Source organism: Stegostoma tigrinum, chromosome 1 (genome assembly GCF_030684315.1).
Source record: "Stegostoma tigrinum isolate sSteTig4 chromosome 1, sSteTig4.hap1, whole genome shotgun sequence".
Taxonomy (NCBI): Eukaryota; Metazoa; Chordata; class Chondrichthyes; order Orectolobiformes; family Stegostomatidae; genus Stegostoma; species Stegostoma tigrinum.
The window spans coordinates 132,261,542-132,285,853 of record NC_081354.1 but is presented as its reverse complement, the minus strand read 5'-3'; the positions used below and the strand labels follow the sequence as shown (position 1 = coordinate 132,285,853).

The 24,312-nt window shown below is 41.2% G+C and overlaps 1 protein-coding gene across 13 annotated transcripts in view; it reads left to right on the top strand.

Annotated features, from left to right (window-relative positions):
• The window catches only part of LOC125453124 (protein unc-13 homolog B), a 495,854-nt gene that overhangs the window by 440,093 nt on the left and 31,449 nt on the right, over nucleotides 1-24,312 (top strand). For 12 of the 13 annotated variants that reach the window (XM_059648694.1, XM_059648669.1, XM_059648650.1 and 9 more), the window contains 2 exons: nucleotides 20,288-20,344; nucleotides 21,244-21,324. In XM_059648694.1, coding sequence (XP_059504677.1) covers nucleotides 20,288-20,344; nucleotides 21,244-21,324 — 138 coding nt within the window. The remainder of the gene's footprint in view (nucleotides 1-20,287; nucleotides 20,345-21,243; nucleotides 21,325-24,312) is intronic. The other variant, XM_059648673.1, reaches the window with a different exon arrangement.

Here is a 24,312-nt window from a genome sequence, read left to right as displayed (position 1 = left end):
TCATTGACCTGTCCGTCTTCCCTGGACTGACCTATCCCCTCCCTACCTCCCCACCTATACTCTCTCCACCTATCTTCTTTTCTCTCCATCTTCGGTCCGCCTCCCCTTCAATCCCTATTTATTCCAGAACCCTCACCCCATCCCCCTATCTGATGAAGGGTCTAGGCCCGAACCGTCATCTTTTGTCCTCCTGAGATGCTGCTTGGCCTGCTGTGTTCATCCAACCTCACATTTTGTTATCTTGGATTCTCCAGCAGCTGCAGTTCCCATTATCCCTCATCAGACATTCTGTACACTTGAGCAAGCCAGATCAGTTTCAAGTGCTATGCATATGTAAATAAATGGTGATTTGCTGATGGGATACCAGCCTCTCTCGGATCCTTTTGTCAAAGACAGGGATGACGATAGAAAATCTGTGCAATCTTTTTTCAATATATGGACTCCTAGAAGTGTTGATCACAGATAATGGACCATCATTTCTCAGCTGGGAATTTGAATATTTCCCATAGTTGAATGGGATTCAACTTACAAGGACAGCTCCATACCATCCATCAATGATATGGCAAAAAACTTTGAAGCCTGGTTTGAAGAAACAGCCTACAGCCTTGCTGGATTCCAAGTTGTCACAGTTCATATTTGATTGTAGGACCATCCCACATACAACTACAGGGATAGCACCAGCAGAGTTGCTAATGGGTAGAAGAATCTGCACCAGGTTAAGTCTGATTTTTCCCAATCTGATGGGGAGGGTGAAACTGCGTCAGAATACCAGTGCTGGACATGATTCTGCCAAGTGAAAGGGACAGTTTAATACAGGGGATGAAGTTTAGTGCAAGAATTACAGAAATGGCCTCACATGGGTATTGGGCATGGTCAACACGAGGTCAGAACTAGTGACATCTAAAGTTCAGGTCAACGCAACGGTTCAGAACAAGCATGTGGAACATATGAAAGCTGCAAATTTGCGAACAATGTGGGAGGAAAGCATACACTGCCCTTGGTACAGTCAGAAAAGCTACTGCAACCCAAGAGTTCACCGTCTCTGTCAGTCATTGACAGGTTGTCTGAATCAGGGATGGACACAACGGATGTAGTCACCTCAACGCCTGAGCTGCCAGAAGAGGAGAGTGAAATTCTACTGAGGCGCTCCTGGCACCAGAGGCAAGCTCCCGTACCTTATGTGGAGTTGAAATGCCCATCAGCCATGATTAAATGGTGGAGTGGACTCGATGGACCGAATGGCCTTACTTACACTCCTATGTCTTATGGTCTTATGTGCCCCTGTATCAGACACTGAGTCAGAGGAACCTGATGTGATGCTAAAATGCCCCAGAAGGCTCTCCGAAAAAAAAACTGGCCTGTGTCCTTGGACTCAGAGGGAGAGGGATGTGGTGATTGTAATGAGGTCACCCAGCTGGTCCTCAAAAAATGAGTTGCTTGATTGGGGTTGTTAATCTGGTACAATCAGCATGGCTGAGAGATGTTAACAAGAGTATCAGAGGTTCTGTTTTCTCTGAGAGCTGGCTCTGAAGAGGCAGTATTAAAGTCAGGGACTGGTCATGTGTAAATAAAGATGACATGGTGACAAGGTACCAAGCCGTGTGGTGTTATTTCATCTTGACCCTATTTGTCTTAAACTGCTGAACTGTCTAATGTTCCCTCCTCGTCCCTGTGCTTGCCAGTGTTGTTAACAGTTCTCCTTGTTTGGGCATTGTTCCGCTTTCTTTCAAATTTAACAATTCTCTTAAATAAAACCTTGACCCATCATCCTTGCAAACCATCCGCAACCTCTATTTCTTTTCCAAAATCCTTGAAAGTGCTGTTGCCACCAAATCCATTCTCCCTTTTACCGGAATTTCATGTCTGAAACCCTTTACTTAGGTTTCCACCCTACGTTAGAACTAAGACAGGTCTTATAACAAATTCAGGGAGGCCTAATGGTATAGTCACTAGACTATTAATCCATAAACTCAGCTAATGTTCTGGAGACCTGAGTTTGAATCCCACTGTGGCAGATGGTAGAATTTGAATTAAATTTTAAAAATCTTGAATCTACTGATGATCATGAAAGCATTGCTGATTGCTTGAAAAATCCATCTGGCTCACCAAAGTTCTTCAAGGAAGGAAATCTGTTGACCTCACCTGTTCTGGCCTCTGTATAACTCCAGACTTTCAGCAATGTGGATGACTCGCAACTGCTCTCGAAATAGCCTAGCAAGCCTCTCAGTTCAAGGGCAACTGGGGATGGGCAATAAATGCTGGCCAGTTAGCAACTTTCAGACCCCACAAGAAAATATAAAAAATGTAAGAAATATGATAAATGTCACCAATCACATTGTATATCGTTGTGACAAGCATTTCTCTGCTCATCGTCTTGACTTGGCTGCAAACTTTGAAACAATTGACAGTGGTCCATTTTTGACCAGTTCTGTGGGACTGCTTACACCTGTTTCAATTTTTTTCTATTTAATTTTATCCAGATGATAATTGCAATAGTTCCAGTTCCAGATCCAAAAGCATTATCTCTAGAATCCCTCTAAGATCTGTCATTGGCGCCCTGTTTCTCAACTACATGCTATCCCTCAGCAGTTATCCTTTCATAGGAGACTGGGCCCTAAGCCAGCCTTGTTTTGCATGCTTGAATGATAGTCCACATTCTGCAAAAGGTTTACTTTGTTCACGAGTGGGAAGAAGGGAAAACTCTGCTTGACTGACAGCTTTATGATATCATGATAAGCTTTTTTGTTTACTGCGTTCTAAGAGTTGTAAAAGGAGAAGTAGAGTCGATTAAGGACCATTAAGGGGATTTACAACTGGAGGAAGAGAGCACAGCTGAGGTGGTAAATTAATACTTTGCATCTTTCTTTACCAAAGAGAGAGCGAAATGCAACCAACCATGGCAACAGGAGGGAACTTCGACTAGAAGGGTTCAAAATTGATTGGGCTTACTGTTGGTAGTTAAAGTTTCAAGGCATCATGACCAAATGAGATGCTTCTAAGGATTTTGAATACAGTGAGAGGGGAAATTGCAGGAGCACTGCCCACAATCTCTCAGTCTTCCCTAGATTTGCGGAAAGAAGCAGAAGACTGGAAAACTGCAAAAATTACAGCTTAATTCAAGAAAAGTTGTAAGAATAAACCAAGAAATTACAAGTCACTCAAGCTACGTTGAAGTTTAACTTCAGTGGTGGAGAAGCTCCCAGAGGCAATTATTTGTGTTAGAATTAGTAATCATTTGGAAAAAGGTCAGTTAATAAGGAAGAGTCATCATGGATTTGTAAAGGGCAAATCATATTTAACTAAACTGCTGTAGTTTTTGTAGAGGTAACAGAAAGTCTGCACAAGGGTAGTGTGTTGACGTGTGACATACATGGACTTTAAGAAGGTGCTTGGCACAATACCACACAATAAGCTTGTGAGGAAGGTTATATGCCATGAAATAAAAGAGTCAGTAGCTGATTGGCTGAGTCATAAGAAACAGAGAGTGATGATCAATGGATTTTCTTTTGGGCTGGAGGAAAGTTTGTTGTGGAATTCTCTTTTCCTGATCTATATCAATGATCTTGGTGAGCAGGGAATAATTTCAGTGTTTACAGATGATACAAAACTTAGACGATTATGAACTGTGAGAAGGAGAGCAGACAAGTTGATATGAACATAAACAAGTTGGTAAAGTCGGCAGATAGATGGCACATGAAGTTCAATGCAGAGAAGTGTGATGTGATGCTTTTTGGTCAGAAGAACTTCTGAAAGACAACATAAAATAAGGATTATAATTCTAAGGGAGGGGTTAGGACCTGGAAGTATATATGCATAGATTATTGCAAGTGGCAGGACAGGTGGAGAGAGCAGTAAGGAAAACATACAATATCTTCTCACAATTGCAGTGTAGGGTACAAAAGAAAGGAGGTAAAGTTGAACTTGTACACGACACTTGTTAGACCTCAGCTGGAGTATTGTATACAGTTGTAGTTGCCACAATTTTGGAAAGATGTAAATGCATTGGAGAGAGTACAGAAGCATTTACAGGAATGGCTCCAGGAATGAGAAACTTTGGTTATGAGAATAGATTGAAGAAGTTGGGACTGTTTTTCTTAGAGAAAGAACGGCTGAGAGGAGATTTGATAGAGATTTTCAAAATCATAAACAGCTGGATAGAGTAGATAGGGAGAAGCTGATCTGCTTGTAAGAGAAAAAAATAAGAATGAGAAGGCACAGATGTAAAATGATGTGCAAATGAAGCAAGGCGATGTGAAACATAAGACTTCTCTGCACATGTTGTCCAGAAATGAGGTGGAGACAAGTTCAATTGACACATTCAAGAGGGCAACAAATGGTTATTTGGATTGAAATGGTGGGCAAGGATATGGGAAAAAGCAGGAGATTGGCACTGGGTAGTACAACCAATGCAGACAGATGAACAAATAGTCTCTTTCTGTTCTTTAACAATTCTATGATTCTGTTCCCTCAGCAAGGATACCTTTGATAAGTAAAAGGAATCTTATGAAGATGAACTTGCACTTTATTTGTCTCTGAATAATCGGATTGTAGTATTAATTTTCCCTCAGTTTTACCAGTTTGTACTTTACACATTGCTTTAAGTCTTTGACTGGACTTTTTGAACAGTTGTTGAATTTCTCACTGATCAAGTGTACTCCTGTGAGTAGATACAGAGAAGACGTCCCTCAGGGGAAAAAAAAGTGTAATTCCTGTTTTATCATTCTTCTTTTCTCTGCTCTCCAATTAATGAAGAAATAATCCTCTAGCTGTAACATTTTCAGGTTGAATGGATTTGCTAATGAGGTTTGTTGAAGTATTGCTCCCAGGATGACCATTCAAGTGAAATGGTAGAGAGGAATTCAAGCTTAGAATCTGCATTATCTACTGACGTTTTAAAATCTCAACCTGATGATACTTGTATAACACAATGAAAACTATTTTAAGGTGTGAGATCTCTAATTTTGCAGCTGCTTTAAGTAAAGGTTTAAATTCATGAGTATAGAAATAGTATGCCTGATGCCTTTTTTCAATATATCAATTGAACAATGGGAAAGCCTGCAATAAATCTGCACTGACTTTGCATGCAAAATTAACTTAACATATGTTTGGTGTTCCAGACAGTTACCTAGAATTGGTGTTGGGCATTTATATATGTTAATTACAAGCCTAATGCTGTCAAAGGACATTTTACGTTGCTGTGCAGGGCAAGATTTAGTCTTCTGTTCTCAAGATTCTTCAACATTCCCATTGATTACCAATGATGAGCTTTTTTTAGACAAATTAAAAGATCTTTAGAGCCAAGAGGAGCTGCACAGCAGCGGCAATAAGTCTAACACCACCACTCTTCACCCCTGCTTTCCTCGCTGTTGCTAGCTCCAACCACATCTTGAAATTTCGCTAGAAGTTGCTGATGGTAAGGGAGTCAGACTGTATTTAATGTTTCTTATTGGGCAAGTTTCTGTAGAGACCTAACTGTATCAATGACTTATCTTCAGTTTGTTGATTAAATCTGAGGAGTCTTAGACCTCTAGATTTGTGTGCCACGAACTACATAGTACTGAGTATGGGCCAGGAAACAACCCTGTACCCCAGTAAGTTTAACTTAGTGGTCTTAAAAATCAAAGCAATTTGTAACACCCCCCACCTGCCCCATCTCACTAAAGTGCCTATTTTGTATGTCCTAACATTACAAGATTGTGAAATAGATATATAGCCACAGTTGAGATTTATCTTGGACTTGTCCCACCACAATGTACACTTGACATTTTGTTTTTAGAAATATTAATATCATTGCTGCTTTGGAAATCCTCTGACAAGGCCTTCTCCATACCAGGCAGAGACCTATCTTGTTTTCCTTTCCCTATTTGGTGTACCAATTCAGCACAGAGCAGGGATTGAACTTGGCTCATTCCATCGGATAGCATTGTGTGTTTCCATTCAAAAATGATTGATTTTAATTGCAATCAATCTTGTCTATAGCATGTATTCAGAAAATACAATGATCTGGTCTTAAGTTGACTGATGACTTTCTTTAATTGCTCTACATGCTGGTTTTTACAGATGATTGTAAGTATGATATTGCTTATGTGTCTGTCTCTAGGTGTTTTTGTTGCATTCTTTCTGTTCATTTAATAGCACGTATTGTCACTTGAAGTACAGTTAGCTCCAGTATGTGCCAGTCTTCTAGATTTGCAGTGTTTCTGCTAAATTAAATGTTCTGTCTCCTGATTTATTTCCGCACAAAGTTCCACAGTCTAACAACATGAGACAGTATGCTATTTGAAGGTATATTAGTTGTCCCCCTTGTTTGTTAAAGCTGAGAGATTTCGTTGGTTTGCTGACTGTGTGTAAAGTTGTACACTCCGTTTTTCCTTTAACATCTTCAATGTTTAGTTGTATCCAAAGAGAAGATTGATGCTTGAATATTTAGCATGAGAGATACTTCTCGATTTTCAGTGCCATATTATGTCACACAACCTGTCTGAAGGACTGTCAACAATGGCTTACAACACATTTTAAAATTCACTGTTTTCCTAAACTTTTCCATTTTTATCTGTGAAAGAGAAACCAAATGATTTATGTAAATAACGCAGACTTAGGTTTCAGGAATAAATGTTATCCACATTAATAGTCATATTCTATAAATGAAATAATAATAAATTAATTCTTTTCTGCAAAGCTTACAGCTTTGCAACTCAAGAAAGAATTGTAAGCTCAGAACAGTCAGCAATTTAAAGGTGAAAGAAGCAATAAGAAGGATAAGTCATCTAAGACAGTGATAGTGAGCTTAAGGTTGGACAGAATGTATACATCTCTTAACCTAACTCAAGCAAGAAGCAAGATCTTACAGCCCAGGACCAGACTCCCAAGTTGGTGAGCATCTAGTTGGGGGTCAGTTACCTTCTGAAAATAGATGAAAAATCCAAGTCCTTATGAATAGGTTAAATTCATAGCATTCCATGTGTTTGATCTATCAAGCGTAAACTTTACTGTTTCAAATCAAAAATGTAAAAGATTACATTATTTATTTTTTACTCTGCATACAAAATCAGCATGATGCGATAATAGTGGGTAACATCTTGGCATTGATAGAAGATTGGCTTGCTCACGTGAAGGAAAGAATAGGAATAAGTAGGTCTTTTTCAGGCTGGCAGTTGTGTTGTGTCACAGGGGTAGGTGCTTGGGCCTCAACACTTGACAATTTATTTAAATGCTTTGGATGAAGGAATTGAAAGTACAATAGCTAAATATGCTGATAAGACAAATATAGGTAGAAAGGTGAATTTTGAAGAGGATCTAAGGAGTCGACAAAGGGATATAGATAGTTTCTGAGGGGCAAAGATCTGACAAGTAGAGTAGAATATTGGAAAGTGTAAAATTGACCATTTTGACATAAAGAATGAAAAGAGAAGCATGACGTCAGAGTTTTCAGAGCTCTGAGATGCAGAAAAATCTGGGTAACCTAGTGCATGAATCACCCAAAGTTAGTATGTAGGTTCCGTAACTATTCACGAAAGCAAATAAAGCTAATATGGTTATTGCGAGGAGAATAGATAGCAGGGTTAGTCTTTAGTTATATGGGGCATTGGTGAGGCCACATCTGGAATACAGCGTTCATTACTGGTCACTGTACATGTGGAAGGGTGTGAATGCTTTGGAAGCAGTTCAGATAAGGTTTACGAGACTAATACCGAGAATGAACAGATTGCCTTATGAGGAATGGTTAGATAGTCTAGGCCTTTATCCTCTGGAGTTTAGAAGAGTCAGAATTGATTTAATTGAAACATGTAAGATCCTGAGGGAACTTGACCAGTTGAAGGTTGAAAGGATGTTCTCTTGTGGAAGAATCTAGAGCTAGGGATCATTGTTTAAAAATAAGCAGATGCCTATTTAAAATGGAAATTAGGAAACAGGTTGTCTCTGAAGGCTATGTGTCTTGGAATTCCCTTCCTCAAAAGGCAGTGGATGCAGGATCTCTAAATATTTTCAAGGCAGAGATAAATAGATTTTTGATTACCAAGGAGGTAGAGATGATTGGAGATATGTAGGAATATACATTTGAGGTTAAAATCAGATCAGCAGTGATCTTATCAAATGGTGGAGCAAGTTCAAAGGGCCAAGTGGCCTACTCTTGTTCCTTGTCCGTATGTTTATATAAATTAACCAGCAAACTGTGGTGAAGCACATTAAAAGGCAGATACAGCCAAGACAAATCCAATTAATTTGTTTACAACCCAGTCTTACAGCAGTCATTACTGAGAGTTACAGAAGTCCCATTAACGCTCAAATATTCTGCTAGAGTGGAGTGTTATTCTTGTCTCTCAAAATTTCCACTTCTTAACTCCCTCCATTGTTGCTCCAGAGATAATAGGAAATGCAGATGCTGGAGAATCCGAGATAACAAAATGTAGAGCTGGATGAAGGGTCTAGGCCCAAAACGTCAACTTTTCTGCACCTAAGATGCTTGGCTTGCTGTGTTCATCTAGCTAAACACTTTGTTATCTCCATTGTTGCTTCAGCTTTGAATGCCTGAACACCTGCTCACTTCCTGATATTTCAATAGCGAATTCAGCAGTGAATCCCAGGTTCATCTTCAGCTCCTCCTCCGCTCCAGCAGGGTCTTTCTTAGCCTTGTTCACATACAGCTTGCATGTGGTACTAATTCACCTCTTGGAGCATATTCCTCAGTTCGTCTGTAATGGTTACCTCTTGAAAATCTCCGTCCAGTTCCTCAGGGGATTCCTCCTGATTGCTGCTACCTTTGATGGCTTATTATTTTTTTTCTGGCCTTTCAGTTCCTTTTCTCAGAACTGTAAGAGCCTTCTTGTTGCCACCGTCTCTTAGGATGCCTGGATATCAGCCCAGGCTTTCCAACGGCAGATAATCATTTGCGCACTATAAATGAGAATTGCACATTGGGAACCTGTGGAGTTCTTGAAATAGGAGGGAATTGACTTGGAAATTGATGATTCCAATGGACAATTCCCCTGCACCTGGGACTCTTTTTCCAAAAGTATCTGTTAAAGTTGGAAAATTTCGAGGGTTCCAGTGGAAACAATTAAATTGTTACCTGGGAAAAGTTCGGAATGTGAATACCTAGACTAACTATTAAACTGGCAACCCCCAACTGCACTTCCCTTAGACCCATCATACTCAGCTCCTTCTTCTGGACCAACTGCCCGCCCCTATACTGTTGGTGCCTGGACCTCCCTGCAACCCCCTCCCCCATAGGAGTCACCTAGCGCTCCAACTTCACTCTTATACATGCTTACCCTTTCACAAGAGTTATCAAAGTAGTTTTGACTCCCCTGACTACCCTGCACTGCAAAGCACTTGTCAAGCTTAAAGTACAGTCTCCGAACTTCTGAAGGAGCCCTGATCAGAATCTCCTGTCAGAAGGACAGAGGTCTTTCTTAATGGTAAAGAAGGAGCAATGTGGCAATGTGAGTGTGATTGCCACTCCTTGGAAAATTTGATCACCATTTCTGGTGGTTTCGCTGTCCTAGTTACTGTTTTCAGAACTTCTGTATCCCTCTTTAACTGCCTGCACCCAGATTTTCAGCTTTCCATTATTCTAGAAATTCTTGGGTCCTGTGGGCTCCCCCTGTTATAGCGCTCATGTGAGTTTCATGACAATCAGGTTTTGTGCCAGATTGATGCCCTTAGCATGACTTGGCCCTTTAAATGTTTTAAAAGGACCATGCTCAGAGCGCACATAGCCTGTCCGACTCTGTGCTCATGTCAGAACCCCCCAGACATGCTGCAAAGTGGGTGTCTTAGCTTCCACTTATAAAAGAGGCAGCGCCTCTGGTCAATAAGTTTCAGAACGATGAACAATACCATGTGAGTGAGTGCAGGGCTGATGAGGGTAACTTCAGTTTTGAAGTCACTTAACCTTTTTTGCCCATGTTATATTTCTGTTAATATTCAAAAGTGTTAAAAGCAAATGAACAAATATTATTTTAGATTAAGTGACTCTTAAGTAACTGACATAGCTGTATTGATCTACAATCGAGACAGAATGCTTGCAAATACATCATCTATAAATCTGTTTGCTGTAATGGTATTCCAGTAATTTTGTTAATTGCTTAAGAATTATTAATACCTAAAACTTTACTGCTTATTCCTCTGCACTTGTTTAAATATGCTATTTTACAATTTGCATATCATAAATATGTGTAACAGAAAGCTGACAACAGTCACACAGGCTTTCACAATTTTACATTGACATAAAGATCTCCTCAATTTCCAACAACATCTAACCGCATTATTAATCTGGCTTGTGTTGAAAGATTAATTTCTGTCCGTGACACAATGGCTAGCTGTTTATTGTGATAGCTGTCAAGCAACCATACATAAAGAATGAGGAAGCCTTTGATAAAGCAGATTGTCTACTGTGATCATTACTACAAGATCTGTTTTGTGTTAATTCTGTTTAACTTTTCACAACTGAAGTTGAAGCCTTGTGCCAATAAAAACTTTATGAAAATGTCTTTGCAGTGTTCATGCTGCCTTTACTGTGACACAGTCATCGTGAGTGCTTAATGTGCTGCTGGAACATAACTTTTGCATTGTGAACTGAACAATGCAAAACCACGCATGATGTTATTAAAATGTGAGGCTGGATGAACACAGCAGGCCCAGCAGCATCTCAGGAGTACAAAAGCTGATGTTTCGGGCCTAGACCCTTCATCAGAGCTTTTGTGCTCCTGAGATGCTGCTGGGCCTGCTGTGTTCATCCAGCCTCACATTTTATTATCTTGGATTCTCCAGTATCTGCAGTTCCCATTATCACTCATGCATGATGTTATGTTGAGTCAGTGCTACCCTTCTGAACATATTTAAATTATTGATATTTTGGGACAAATGCTGTACTGTTAACTCAGCAAATGGACAAATTTTTGTTGTTTGTTAAATAAATTATACTAGAGTAATGTTAGGCTGCTAGTTAATTAGTCTGATTATCTGCAAATACATACTTGGAATGACTTTTTTTACTTTTATGATCCCAGCCAAAGCATCCTGAAGAGGTCGGAGGTCATTTTTAAAAATTAATTTGTCGTATATAGGCATCATTTGCTAGAATGGTGTTAATTGTGCATCCTTACTTGCCCTACAGTGAAGTCCTTGTTGTGTACGATAGTGCTGTTGTGTAGTCCTTGGCGTGTAGGATAATGTAGGAAGGGAGTTTCAGGACATCAACCCAGCAACAGTGAAGGACCACTGACATTGTTCCAGTTTGGAAGATATTTGGTTTGGAGGGGTAGCCTCATGTGCTGTTGTTCCCATGCAACTGCTGCTCCTGTCCTTCTAGGTCAGTGCATCCCAAAACCTTTTGACTCTGTGACACCATTTTGAGACATGAAAATTGCGGTAGCCTCCAAGGTGGGAACTGAACAGAGAAAGGAAAGAACAAGGGAGGGCCAGTGAAAGTGGGGACTTGCCAGTGAGGGAACACAGTTGTTATAATTCAGTCAGAGTTCCTTGGAGCTATTGATACCTTGGAGCCAGCAATTCCAAACTTTAAGCCAATCCCCACTTTGGGAAGCCCTCACACTTTGTTCTTAGTTGTGGCCAGACTGTTAACATGACCAGACAATTGACTAACTAATTAAAAAAAAACTGTGTTGGGGTAAAGGAGGCACTTTCAGGATGGCAACCTGTCCTTGGTGCCACAGGGATCAGTGCTGGGCCACAATAATTTACAATGTATATTAGTGCCTTGGATGATGGTAGCGTATGTGCTATCATCAAGATTGTTGATGACATAGAAATAGTTGGGAAGGAAAATGGTGAGGATGACAAAGAATCTATACGGGGTATAGACAAGTTAACTGACTGGGCAATATCTTGGCAGATGAAATATAATGTGGAAAAATGTGAGGTTATGGACTTTGGCAGGAAGAATCAAAAAGCTGAATATTTTATAAATAGGGAAAGAGTGCAGAAAGCTGCAGCATAGAGAGGGCTTCCCCCATGAATCACAAAATGCTCTCCACCAGATTCAGCAGGTATGACAGAAGGTAGATAGAATGTTAGCCAGTATGTCAAAGGGAATGAACTATAAAATTAGGCATGTTTTACAAAAGCTAAATAAGGCATGAGTTAGAACACACCTGGAATACTGTGAACAATGTTGTTCCCCTTATCTAAGGAAAGATATACCAGTATTGGAGGCAGTCCATAGAATATTGACTTAGCCAGCGATGCACACATCTCATGAATGTATTAACTGCAATAATATCTCAGTAAGTGTTGTATGTTTTATGACAGAGATGAGGTGGATTTTCTTCTTTGAATGTAGTAAATCTGTGGTATTTACCACATGAGGGTTGGACCGCTAAGTAATATCAAGGCTGTGATAGACAGATTTTCAATCAGAGAGGGAATCAGTTATGGGGAAAAGATGGGAAAAGAGAGTTAAGGATTACCAAATCGGCCATGATCTCATTGACTGGCGGAGCAGACACAATGGACCAAATGGCGTACTTCCATTGCTATGTCTTGTGTATTTATCACAGAAGTTCGACCAGCTCACAGTTAGTTGTAGAATCATGTGGCAGAAACTTAGGTAGCCTGCCCATCTGTCCTACAGGTAGTGTATTCAGGTAAGTATTCACATGTGCACAGGAAAAGGAGCAGGCCAATCAGCCTGTTAAGCATACCTCACCATCTAGTATGATCATGGCTGATCGAATACCAATGCCTTTACTCACCCCATCCCCATGACCCTGGATGCCCTAAGTTTTCCTCAGGTTCTTCAAGCCATTTGACTTTAATAGCTGCAAAGAAACCTCGCAGCTCAGCTGCCAGATTCAACAGGGAAAGTTTTTTTCAGTATTGATTGGTTACTTAGAGGAAGAGAATTGTTTCAGTGGTCAGTCAAGCAGACTTCCTCTACAATCTCTTCTGCAATGATGTTGAGTAATAGAGGTTTACAGCACAGAAACGGACCATTCAGCTGAACTCATCCTTGCCAACTAGGTTTCCTAAACTCAACTATCCCCAGTTGCCTGCATTTGCTCCATATCCGTCGAAACCTTTCCTATCCACATACCTGCCCAAGTGTTTTCTTAAATATTGTAATTGTACCCACCGCTACTACTTCCTCTGACAACTCATTCCATGCATGCACCACTCTTTGTGTGAAAAAAGTTTCCCCCCAGGTCCCTTTTAAATCTTTCCCCTCTCCCCTTAAACCTAGGTCCTGTAGTTTTGGACTCCCCCACTCTGGGGAAAAGGTCTTGGCTATTCACCCTATCTCTGCCCCTTCTACAGTTGCATAGGAAGGTGCTGAGGGGAGATTTTGGGAGTGGAGAAGGAGCGGACCAAGGTGTTCCTGAGGGAACAGTCCCTGAGGAAGGGAAATATGTGTGTATTGGTAGCAGGTGGCAGAAATGCCAGCTAATGATCCTTTGGATGTTGAGGCTGGTAGATGCTGCCATTTCAACACACCACCATGTTCAATGGCCTTCATCTCTGTCTCGGGTTCACTGCAGTGCTCTGGCAAAGATCTGCACAAGCTGGAAGAACAGCTTCTAGTTGGATAGACGAGCAAGCAGTGGCAGATATTTCAGAAGGTAATTTATGACTCTCAGCAAAAATAGACCCAATGGGGAGGAGAGATTCAAAGAAACGGATAAACCAACCATGGCTAGCCAATTGAATTGAATCATTTTATTGTTGCAGGTATTCAATGTAAAAATACATTGAAAAATGTGTACTTTCTCCGTACATACATGGCACCATTCACAATCACTTAGAATAAGATAAGAAAACACTTAAGAAAATCTAGCTTTCCTTTCCACAGCCCCAGCCCTGCTTCGGGCTTTGTGGCCCTATCCATTCTTCTGCCGGAGTCCTGCTCTGGTCTTCCCATCCCTCACCATTCCTCCGCCAGAGTCCTGCTCCTGACTTTCCAGCCCTTGTCATTCCTCTGCTAGAGTCCCTCTCTGGGCTGCCTCACTTGCTGGATATCCCCACTGCTGCCTCACCAACCCACCCTTGGGCTGCCTCACTGGCCCACTTCTGCCAGCCCACTCTTGATCTACGCCATTACTCCAGCCCATGCTCGATCTACCGTCGCTGAAAGAAAAACTTTATAAGGAGGCAAAAGTCAATGATATCCCTAACACTGGGATAAATTCAGAACCTGGTGTGATGATACTCCGATTTTAAGAGATCTATTGCATCTTGGTTATTTTTATGCAGAGAGGTTGTGACAGCAATGCCAGGCAGTTTGCTCCAAAGCCAATAAAGTAAACAGCTTGTGAGGCATTGGTTTTGTTTTAAAGTTGGATCAACAGAAGCAGCCAGAATATGTGGAGTCAAGCTCCCACAGAATCAGTATTTTTAGTTTTAATTTTTCAGTGGCAGTTGGTGGGACCTTGAAGCTAGACTTGGAAGCCGCAGTATATCTCTGCCTCATACTTTGTCTCTCAGTTTTTTCTTGATGTTTATTTTTCCTCCTGACTGGAGAATTGCATGTCAGACAGTCTATTTCACTGAATTTGCTTTTGCCAAGGGCGTGTTTGTGGGATGTTACTATTTTGGAACAGTTACTGTTTTGCAGTAAATTAATCAAATATTCTGTTTCAAATATTCTGTTCAGTTTTTCAACAGAGTTTAGTTACTCCAATTTCTTTCTTTTGTTGTATTTTATCTGTGGTGTATGAATAAAGTCTGTTTTGTTTGACCAGTTGAATTGCAATGAAATTCAACACCTGACACCTGCCTTTAAGAGAAGAAAATGTTAATGTCTCGGCTATCTTCTTAACATATTTCTTAGGGGCTTGGTCTGGTCCATAACACCAGAAAAGGAGGATGAAAAAGATGATAAAAACAGAGAAAATAAACTATGAGGACAAGCTAGTAAAGAATTTAAGAACTGACATAAGAACTTCTTTAAATATACAAAATGTAAGAGAGAGGTCAAAGTTAACATAGGCCCCTTAGAAAATGAAGCTGAAGGGACAGTTATGGGGAATGAGGAAATGGCAGAGGAATTAAACAGATATTTTCCATCAGTCTAAGATAATAAAATGTGAGGCTGGATGAACACAGCAGGCCAAGCAGCATCTCAGGAGCACAAAAGCTGACGTTTCGGGCCTAGACCCTTCATCAGAGAGGGGGATGGGGAGAGGGAACTGGAATAAATAGGGAGAGAGGGGGAGGCGGACCGAAGATGGAGAGTAAAGAAGATAGGTGGAGAGAGTATAGGTGGGGAGGTAGGGAGGGGATAGGTCAGTCCAGGGAAGACGGACAGGTCAAGGAGGTGGGATGAGGTTAGTAGGTAGCTGGGGGTGCGGCTTGGGGTGGGAGGAAGGGATGGGTGAGAGGAAGAACCGGTTAGGGAGGCAGAGACAGGTTGGACTGGTTTTGGGATGCAGTGGGTGGGGGGGAAGAGCTGGGCTGGTTGTGTGGTGCAGTCGGGGGAGGAGACGAACTAGGCTGGTTTAGGGATGCAGTAGGGGAAGGGGAGATTTTGAAACTGGTGAAGTCCACATTGATACCATATGGCTGCAGGGTTCCCAGGCGGAATATGAGTTGCTGTTCCTGCAACCTTCGGGTGGTATCATTGTGGCAGTGCAGGAGGCCCATGATGGACATGTCGTCTAGAGAATGGGAGGGGGAGTGGGAATGGTTTGCGACTGGGAGGTGCAGTTGTTTGTTGCGAACTGAGCGGAGGTGTTCTGCAAAGCGGTCCCCAAGCCTCCGCTTGGTTTCCCCAATGTAGAGGAAGCCGCACCGGGTACAGTGGATGCAGTATACCACGTTGGCAGATGTGCAGGTGAACCTCTGCTTAATGTGGAATGTCATCTTGGGGCCTGGGATAGGGGTGAGGGAGGAGGTGTGGGGACAAGTGTAGCATTTCCTGCGGTTGCAGGAGAAGGTGCCGGGTGTGGTGGGGTTGGAGGGCAGTGTGGAGCGAACAAGGGAGTCACGGAGAGAGTGGTCTCTCCGGAAAGCAGACAGGGGAGGGCATGCAAAAATGTCTTGGGTGGTGGGGTCGGATTGTTAATGGTGGTCCTCCGACACTTCCTCCCATTTTTACTTTGCAATCCATGATGGTAGCTTCAGAAATAAATTATCATATGAAATGAAATTTTAAGTATTGACAGTCTGTCTTAAACTATTGTACAACAGCAAATATGACCCACTTCTCCACTGATCTAGAGTTTTTAAGTAGTCTGTTCAGATGTGTTATGACAAACCACTGGAGCCAGGTGTGATTTGGACCCATGTTTCATGGCTCAGAGGTAGCAATATTACCAACACACCACAAGAGCCTTCACTCCCCGTCTGATTTATTTTGTGGTGAATGTTGTGAATCAATTGGTACTTTGCAAGCCAGCCTACACAATGATTTCTATTCAGTCAATGGAATATGTAAGTTTATCCGGGGTGACCACATAGAACATAGAACAGAGAACATAGAACAGTACAGCACAGAACAGGCCCTTCAGCCCACAATGTTGTGCCGACCATTGATCCTCATGTATGCACCCTCAAATTTCTGTGACCATATACATGTCCAGCAGTCTCTTAAATGACCCCAATGACCTTGCTTCCACAACTGCTGCTGGCAACGCATTCCATGCTCCCACAACTCTCTGCGTAAAGAACCTGCCTCTGACATCCCCTCTATACTTTCCTCCAAACAGCTTAAAACTATGACCCCTCGTGCTAGCCATTTCTGCCCTGGGAAATAGTCTCTGGCTATCAACTCTATCTATGCCTCTCATTATCTTGTATACCTCAATTAGGTCCCCTCTCCTCCTCCTTTTCTCCAATGAAAAGAGACCGAGCTCAGTCAACCTCTCTTCATAAGATAAGCCCTCCAGTCCGGGCAGCATCCTGGTAAACCTCCTCTGAACCCTCTCCAAAGCATCCACATCTTTCCTATAATAGGGCGACCAGAACTGGATGCAGTATTCCAAGTGCGGTCTAACCAAAGTTTTATAGAGCTGCAACAAGATCTCACGACTCTTAAACTCAATCCCCCTGTTAATGAAAGCCAAAACACCATATGCTTTCTTAACAACCCTGTCCACTTGGGTGGCCATTTTAAGGGATCTATGTATCTGCACACCAAGATCCCTCTGTTCCTCCACGCTGCCAAGAATCCTATCCTTAATCCTGTACTCAGCTTTCAAATTCGACCTTCCAAAATGCATCACCTCGCATTTATCCAGGTTGAACTCCATCTGCCACCTCTCAGCCCATCTCTGCATCCTGTCAATGTCCCGCTGCAGCCTACAACAGCCCTCTACACTGTCAACGACACCTCCGACCTTTGTGTCGTCTGCAAACTTGCTGACCCATCCTTCAATCCCCTCATCCAAGTCATTAATAAAAATTACAAACAGTAGAGGCCCAAGGACAGAGCCCTGTGGAACTCCACTCACCACTGACTTCCAGGCAGAATATTTTCCTTCTACTACCACTCGCTGTCTTCTGTTGGCCAGCCAATTCTGTATCCAAGCAGCTAAGTTCCCCTGTATCCCATTCCTCCTGACCTTCTGAATGAGCCTACCATGGGGAACCTTATCAAATGCCTTACTGAAGTCCATATACACCACATCCACAGCTCGACCCTCATCAACTTTTCTAGTCACATCCTCAAAAAACTCGATAAGGTTTGTAAGGCATGACCTACCCCTCACAAAGCCGTGTTGACTGTATTTGATCAAGCCATGCTCTTCCAGATGGTCATAAATCTTATCCATCAGAATCCTTTCTAACACCTTGCAGACGACAGACGTGAGACTTACCGGTCTATAATTGCCGGGGATTTCCCTATTTCCTTTCTTGAAGAGAGGAATTACATTTGCCTCTCTCCAGTCCTCAGGTACGACTCCAGCGGAGAGCGAGGATGCAAAGATCTTCGCAAGTGGCGAAGCAATTGCATTTCTCGCTTCCCAAAGCAGCCGAGGACAAATCTGATCCGGGCCTGGCGACTTGTCAATCTTAATGTTTGACAAAATTTTCAGCACATCAGCTTCGTCTATCTCTATCCATTCCAGCATGCACACCTGCTCTTCAAAGGTTTCATTCACTACAAAGTTTGTTTCTTTCGTAAAGACAGAAGCAAAAAACTCATTTAGGGCTTCCCCTACCTCCTCAGGCTCCACACACAAGTTCCCTATGCTATCCCTGATCGGCCCTACTCTTTCTTTGACCATTCTCTTATTCCTCACGTAAGTGTAAAATGCCTTTGTGTTTTCCCGGATTCCTTCTGCCAAGCCTTTCTCGTGCCCCCTCCTGGCTCTCCTCAGACCATTTTTGAGCTCCTTCCTTGCCTGCATGTAATCCTCTCTAGCTGAACTTGACCCTAGCTTCCTCCACCTTATGTAAGCTACCTTCTTCCTTTTCACTAGAAGCTCCACCGCTCTCGTCATCCAAGGTTCCCTAATCTTACCCCTTCTTGCCTGTCTCAGAGGGACATATTTACTCATCACTCCCAACAACTGTTCCTTAAACCGTCTCCACATGTCGATAGTTCCCTTACCATGGAACAACTGCTCCCAGTCCATGCTTCCTAACTCATGTCTAATCGCATCATAGTTTCCTCTTCCCCAATTAAATATCCTCCCATTCTGCCTAATCCTCTCCTTCTCCATAGCTATGTAGAATGTGAGGCAGTTATGGTCACTGTCACCAAAATGCTCTCCCACCACAAGATCTGATACCTGCCCCGGCTTGTTTCCGAGCACCAAGTCTAGAATGGCCTCTCCCCTTGTCGGCCTGTCAACGTACTGCGTTAGGAAACCCTCCTGAACACACCTTACAAAAACAGCTCCATTCAAATCTTCTGCTCTAAGGAGGTTCCAATCAATATTAGGAAAGTTAAAGTCACCCATTACAACAACCCTACTGCGTGCACACTTTTCCAAAATCTGTCGACCTATGCTTTCTTCAATCTCCCTGCTGCTATTGGGGGGCCTGTAGTAAACCCCTAACGAGGTGACTACTCCCTTGCTATTCCTAATTTCCACCCATACTGACTCAGTAGGCAGATCTTCCTCGACAAAGGAAGCTTCTGTAGCTGTGATACCCTCTCTGATTAGTAGTGCTACACCCCCTCCTCTTTTTCCCCCCTCCCTATTCTTTTTAAATGTTCTAAACCCTGGAAGATCCAGCAACCATTCCTGCCCATGAGAAACCCATGTCTCCGTTATGGCCACAACATCACAGCACCAGGTACTGATCCATGCTGTAAGTTCATCACTTTTATTCCTGATACTCCTTGCATTAAAGCAAACACACTTTAACCGATCCCTTGGTTCCTTCCCAGGAAAATCCTTCCCACTAGCTGGTCTACCTCTTGCTACTGCCTCACTCCAGTTGGAGTTTTTTTTAAACAATTATTTTTAGGTCTGTGGAGAGGTCTGAGGCTATAATAGTTACAGTACATTTAATTACAGTGTAAAAATGGATATGAATCATGCAAACGTCTGGTTCAGTCGTGGTAGTTTCTTTTCACCCTGGGAGCATACTGGGCTCTTGATCGATAAATTATCACCTCAAGCATTATGTAGCAGATTAATTCATAAGTAAGATATTCTAATAGGCACTGGAGATTGCTTCACTTGAATAATAATGAATTAATTCATACTATAATTATATTGATATAATTAGATGCCTTCTGATTTAAATATCTGCACCTTAATTATGGATACAATATTTAGGACCGGATTTTGTGTTAGTTTTGATAGCAAAGCTGTTAGTGTCATTGTTATATGTGTGAAACTGACAGTAACTTCTGATGCCTGCAGATGCACAATTAAGTACACATGTCCACAAATTGCTGACAGTAATTCCCTGTTACTTGACAGGTTATATTGTTGAAGTCTCTGCAGATAACAATCTTAGAAATCACTGAACTTACATAAACATCACCGTTACAGTGTAATACCACAAAAATAACTCTGGAAATGTTTCACCTTGTATAATGAGGTCTAACAGGATTTTAAAGGCATAGTAAGTCACATGTACAACTTCTCTAGTCTTGAAATACAAATTTTAGGTTTATGGAATGTCAGATTTCAATATTACAATATAAAACTTAGGAAAGGGAAACATTTTGTTCGATCTTTGTGAGAAACATTCTTTAAGATCAATGGCAAGTGCTGGTGTTCTGCTGTTGACCAGGAAATCTAAACCATAATATAAATGTGTATATATATAGCACATTTGCGGTCCATTTATTAAAATTTATTTTTAAAGATTTTGTGAAAATTCAGTTTTTGATTGTTTTTCTTCCTTCTAATACATGCGATCACAGGGAACTCAGCTGATTTTCACTGCTGCTAAAGAACTGGGGCAGTTATCAAAACTGAAGGTATCAGTGTATTTTATTGCATGAGCAGTATACCTGTGTGTTGAATAGAGAAATGCTTGTGCTGTGTTTAAAGGAAAGAAAGCTTGGTGTCTTTTTAAAATATAGTTCTTGTTTGTAACAAAATCAAAGATATAAATTATTATGGTGCTCTCATAAAATGCAAGAATGCTATTTGGAATCAGTTTTTAATTTTTAATAAGTGCTTTTGCAGTATGTTTTGAATGATGTTGTGGATTAATCATAGCAACAGAAAGATGAGAAATTAATACCTTTGTTTTCGGTCTCTACCAGTGGTTGCAAGTAAACTTGAACTCAGAATGTCCCAGTGAAATAAAAATGTGCATTTTCAGGTACATTCTGTTCTTACCACAACACATTCTCAATTCCACTAGAATGAAGCCAAGAAAAAATTCTGTTTCACAGAACTGTGGGACGGAAACAAATTAGAATGGGTTAAAACCCATCCACAAAGATTCCCTAATACCTTGTTGTTAACCTCTTACAATTACTTTATAAGCCTATTCCAAAACAAATATGAACAGTCATGCAATTCTCTGACACACCTCTATTATAGATTTCATCACTTGTAGTTTTGTTCTTTGTGGAAGCAAGAAATGCTTATTGTGTTCTTTGATTAACAACAAAGAAGGTCTTGCTGTTGCAAATATTTGAGATTTATGATCAGCTCTCAAGTCATTAGGAGGTTCTCCACACAAAACTTTGAGGATTTCATTGGATTTCTAATAAATCTTTCACTAGTAGACACCAAATAAGTTCATTTTAATATTTTATTCCCTTCGTCAGGACAAAAAGAAGTTTGCCACTTCATATATATGTACAAGTGAGCAATATTCTTGTTTCTATGAAATATCTAACAGTGCAAGATTTGAATTTTCTAGGATCACATGGTTCGGGAAGAAGCCAAAAGCCTTACACCAAAACAATGTGCTATTATGGATTTGGCACTCGACACAATTAAGGTAAGTGAGAGGAATACAGCTTTAATTCTGAATTATTCCATCTAACGCAGATTAGAAAAGTTGTGAATCACTATGATCTTATGTCAACTTAAACCTGAAGGCAAATTTTGGACTCCAGGAAATTTGAAAATGTAATGTCATTCTTTTCCCATAAAGCTAACTTGTTTCACAGAGATAAAGAAGTATGGTTGCTAGATATCAGAAAAGAAACAGAAATTGCTGAAGAAACTCAGTAAGTCTGAAGCATCTGTGGGGGCAAAGCAGAGTTAACGTTTTGAGCCTGGTGACTCTTCATCAGAGCAACTTTTTTTAAAAGCCTGTGGGTATTCTTCTGATTGTCTGTCAGTGTCAGTCACCAGGTTTTTAAAGCTGTTTGTATTTCAACACATGGCCAGCTTGTTATATTTCACAGGAAAATCATCATACTAGCAATGATTGAGAATGTTAAGGAGTCAAATCAAAAGGCACAATTAAAATTTGTCAGGGTAATCAGATTGATGTCGATCAGCACCGATCTGGTTGGTTGGAAGTTGGGAGCAGACCTTGTCAAAAAATCAACCAAATGTTACTTTCTTTCAACACTGGTTCCCTACAATTTTTTAAAAATGAGTTGATGGTTTCTGAGCATCACAATTCAGTGAACATTTGTCTTCAATACATATAAAACAAATCTGGCAGCATCTGTGCAGAGAGAAACAATTAACGCTTCGATTCCAATGATCACCAGATGCTGCCTGCAATGGAGCAGCTTAGATATGAAGAAAGACTGGTCAAGCACAGGTTATCACCTTTACAGCAAAGAAGGCTGAGGGGGAACCTGATTGAGGTATATAAGATTATGAGGGGCATGGACAAGGTGAATTGAAAGCAGCTGTTCCCTTAGTTGAAAGGTCATTAACATCAGGGCACTGTTGAAAGCTGCAAGGGCACTTGAAAGGTCATAACATTCGAAGTCATAGACCAAGAGCAGGAGAGTGGGGCTAATGTACATTTAAAGTAGTTTTTTTTTAAATTGATGCAGTCTCAATAAACCAAAGGGCCTCTTCTGTACAGTGTGATTCTATAATTCTCTCTGTTGCTTAGAATTTAACTCTGTCAACTTCCTCTCCCCTCAGATGCTGCTGGACATGCTGAGTTTCTCCAGCATTTTCAGTGTATGTTTCTGGTTTCCACAGTATTTTGCTTTAATTTTCTTCAGGACTGGCTCAAGATGGTACTTTGAGATTAATTGTTTGTTCCCTGAATGAGTTTTTTCATCATTTTTTATATGAGTATGCCAGTCATTATATCACAGAATTGGCAGTTAATTTTTTCCACACTGTGACACAGCTTTTTGCCTTTCTGAATGAGTTGTAGTGCGAAGTAATGCTATTTTCAATTTGGTTTACTTTGTGAATGTTACTTTATTTCGAATAGGTTTCAAATTTCTGGATGGGGCAGTTGTCAGTGTTACCGAAAAGTAAAACTAAACTGTGAAAAGACACCTTATTTATACCTTCATTTTAAATTATTTTTGTGCCTTTATTTATTTTAATCAATTCATAAAACTTTGATTGACAGGGAAGAAATAAATTATATAGTTTGGAAATTGCTCTTGATCATAGTAGTAAATGGCTATTTAATGTATTTTAGTGACAGTCCTCTGACAACTGTTTTAGCAGAGGTGTTTACTCTCTCTTTTACATACTTATTAGTTCAGTAAAATAACAGTGGGTTGTCATATGAATGCACTTGTCTGGTGTTATTGCCTCATTTATTTTGAAATTTTAATACAATACAGCATTGACCACCAGGCCTATACTGATTCCTAATCTTTGTTTAGACCCGCTACTTATTCCCCATGCGCGGTTTCCATTGCCCTGTTTGCCTCCTGTTCGTGTGTCTATCAAGATACTCCTTAAATGTTGCTAATGTGCCTGCTTTTACCACCTGCACTGGCAGTGCATTCCAGGCATCCGCCACCCTCTTTATGAGAAATACAGGCAGATCACAGCCAGCAAAGAATATACCAATCAAAAAGACTGAGGCATACAAGTTACATTGCAGGCTACATTATTTGAGGCTAGAGTCCATTCAGTAGTCTGATAATGGCCGGAAAGAAGCTGCTCCTGAACCTGCTCGTGCATGTGTTTAGGCTTCTGTAACTTCTGTCTGACAGAAGAGGTTGGAGGAGGTCATTACCAGGGTGTGATGGCTCTTTGGTGATGTTGGCTGCCTTTTCACAGCAGCGAGCCATGTTAGTGGTGTCCATGGATGAAAGGTTGGCTTCTGGGCTGTGCACACTAATTTCTGTAGTTTCTTACGGTCCTGGCCAGAGCAGTTGCCATACCAAACCATTATGCACCTGGACAATATGCTTTCAGTGGAGCATCTGTAGAAGTTGATGAGGGTCCTTATGGACATAGCAAATTCCCTGAGCCGCCTGAGGAAGAAGAGGCATTGTTATGCCTTCTTGACTTCGCATTTGCATGGGAAATCCAGGACAGGTTGTCGGTTATCGTCACTCTGAGGAAATTGATACTCTTCACTCTCTCAACCTCAATTCCGTTGATGTAGTTGGGAGCATGTTCTCCTCCTTTACTTGTGAAGTCGATAAACAGTTCTTTAGTTTTGCTGGTGTTGAGAGACAGATTATTTTCCTTGTACCACGTCACCAAGCCCTCAATCTCCCTTTTGTATTTTGACTCATAGTTAGATATCAGTCCCCCTACGGTGGTGTCGTCAGCGAACTTATAGATAGTGTTCATTCGGAATTTGGCAACACAGTCATAGGTGTACAGGGAGTACAGTAGGGGGCTAAGGACTGGAGTGTTAAGTGTTATAGTGGAGGAGGCAACATAGTTTTGTGAAGGGGAGGTCGTGTCTCACTAACTTGTTTGAGTTTTTTGAGGAAGTGATGAAGATGATCGATGAGGGTAGGGCAGTGGATGTTGTCTACATGTCTTCAGTAAGGCCTTTGACAAGGTCCCTCATGGCAGGCTGATACAG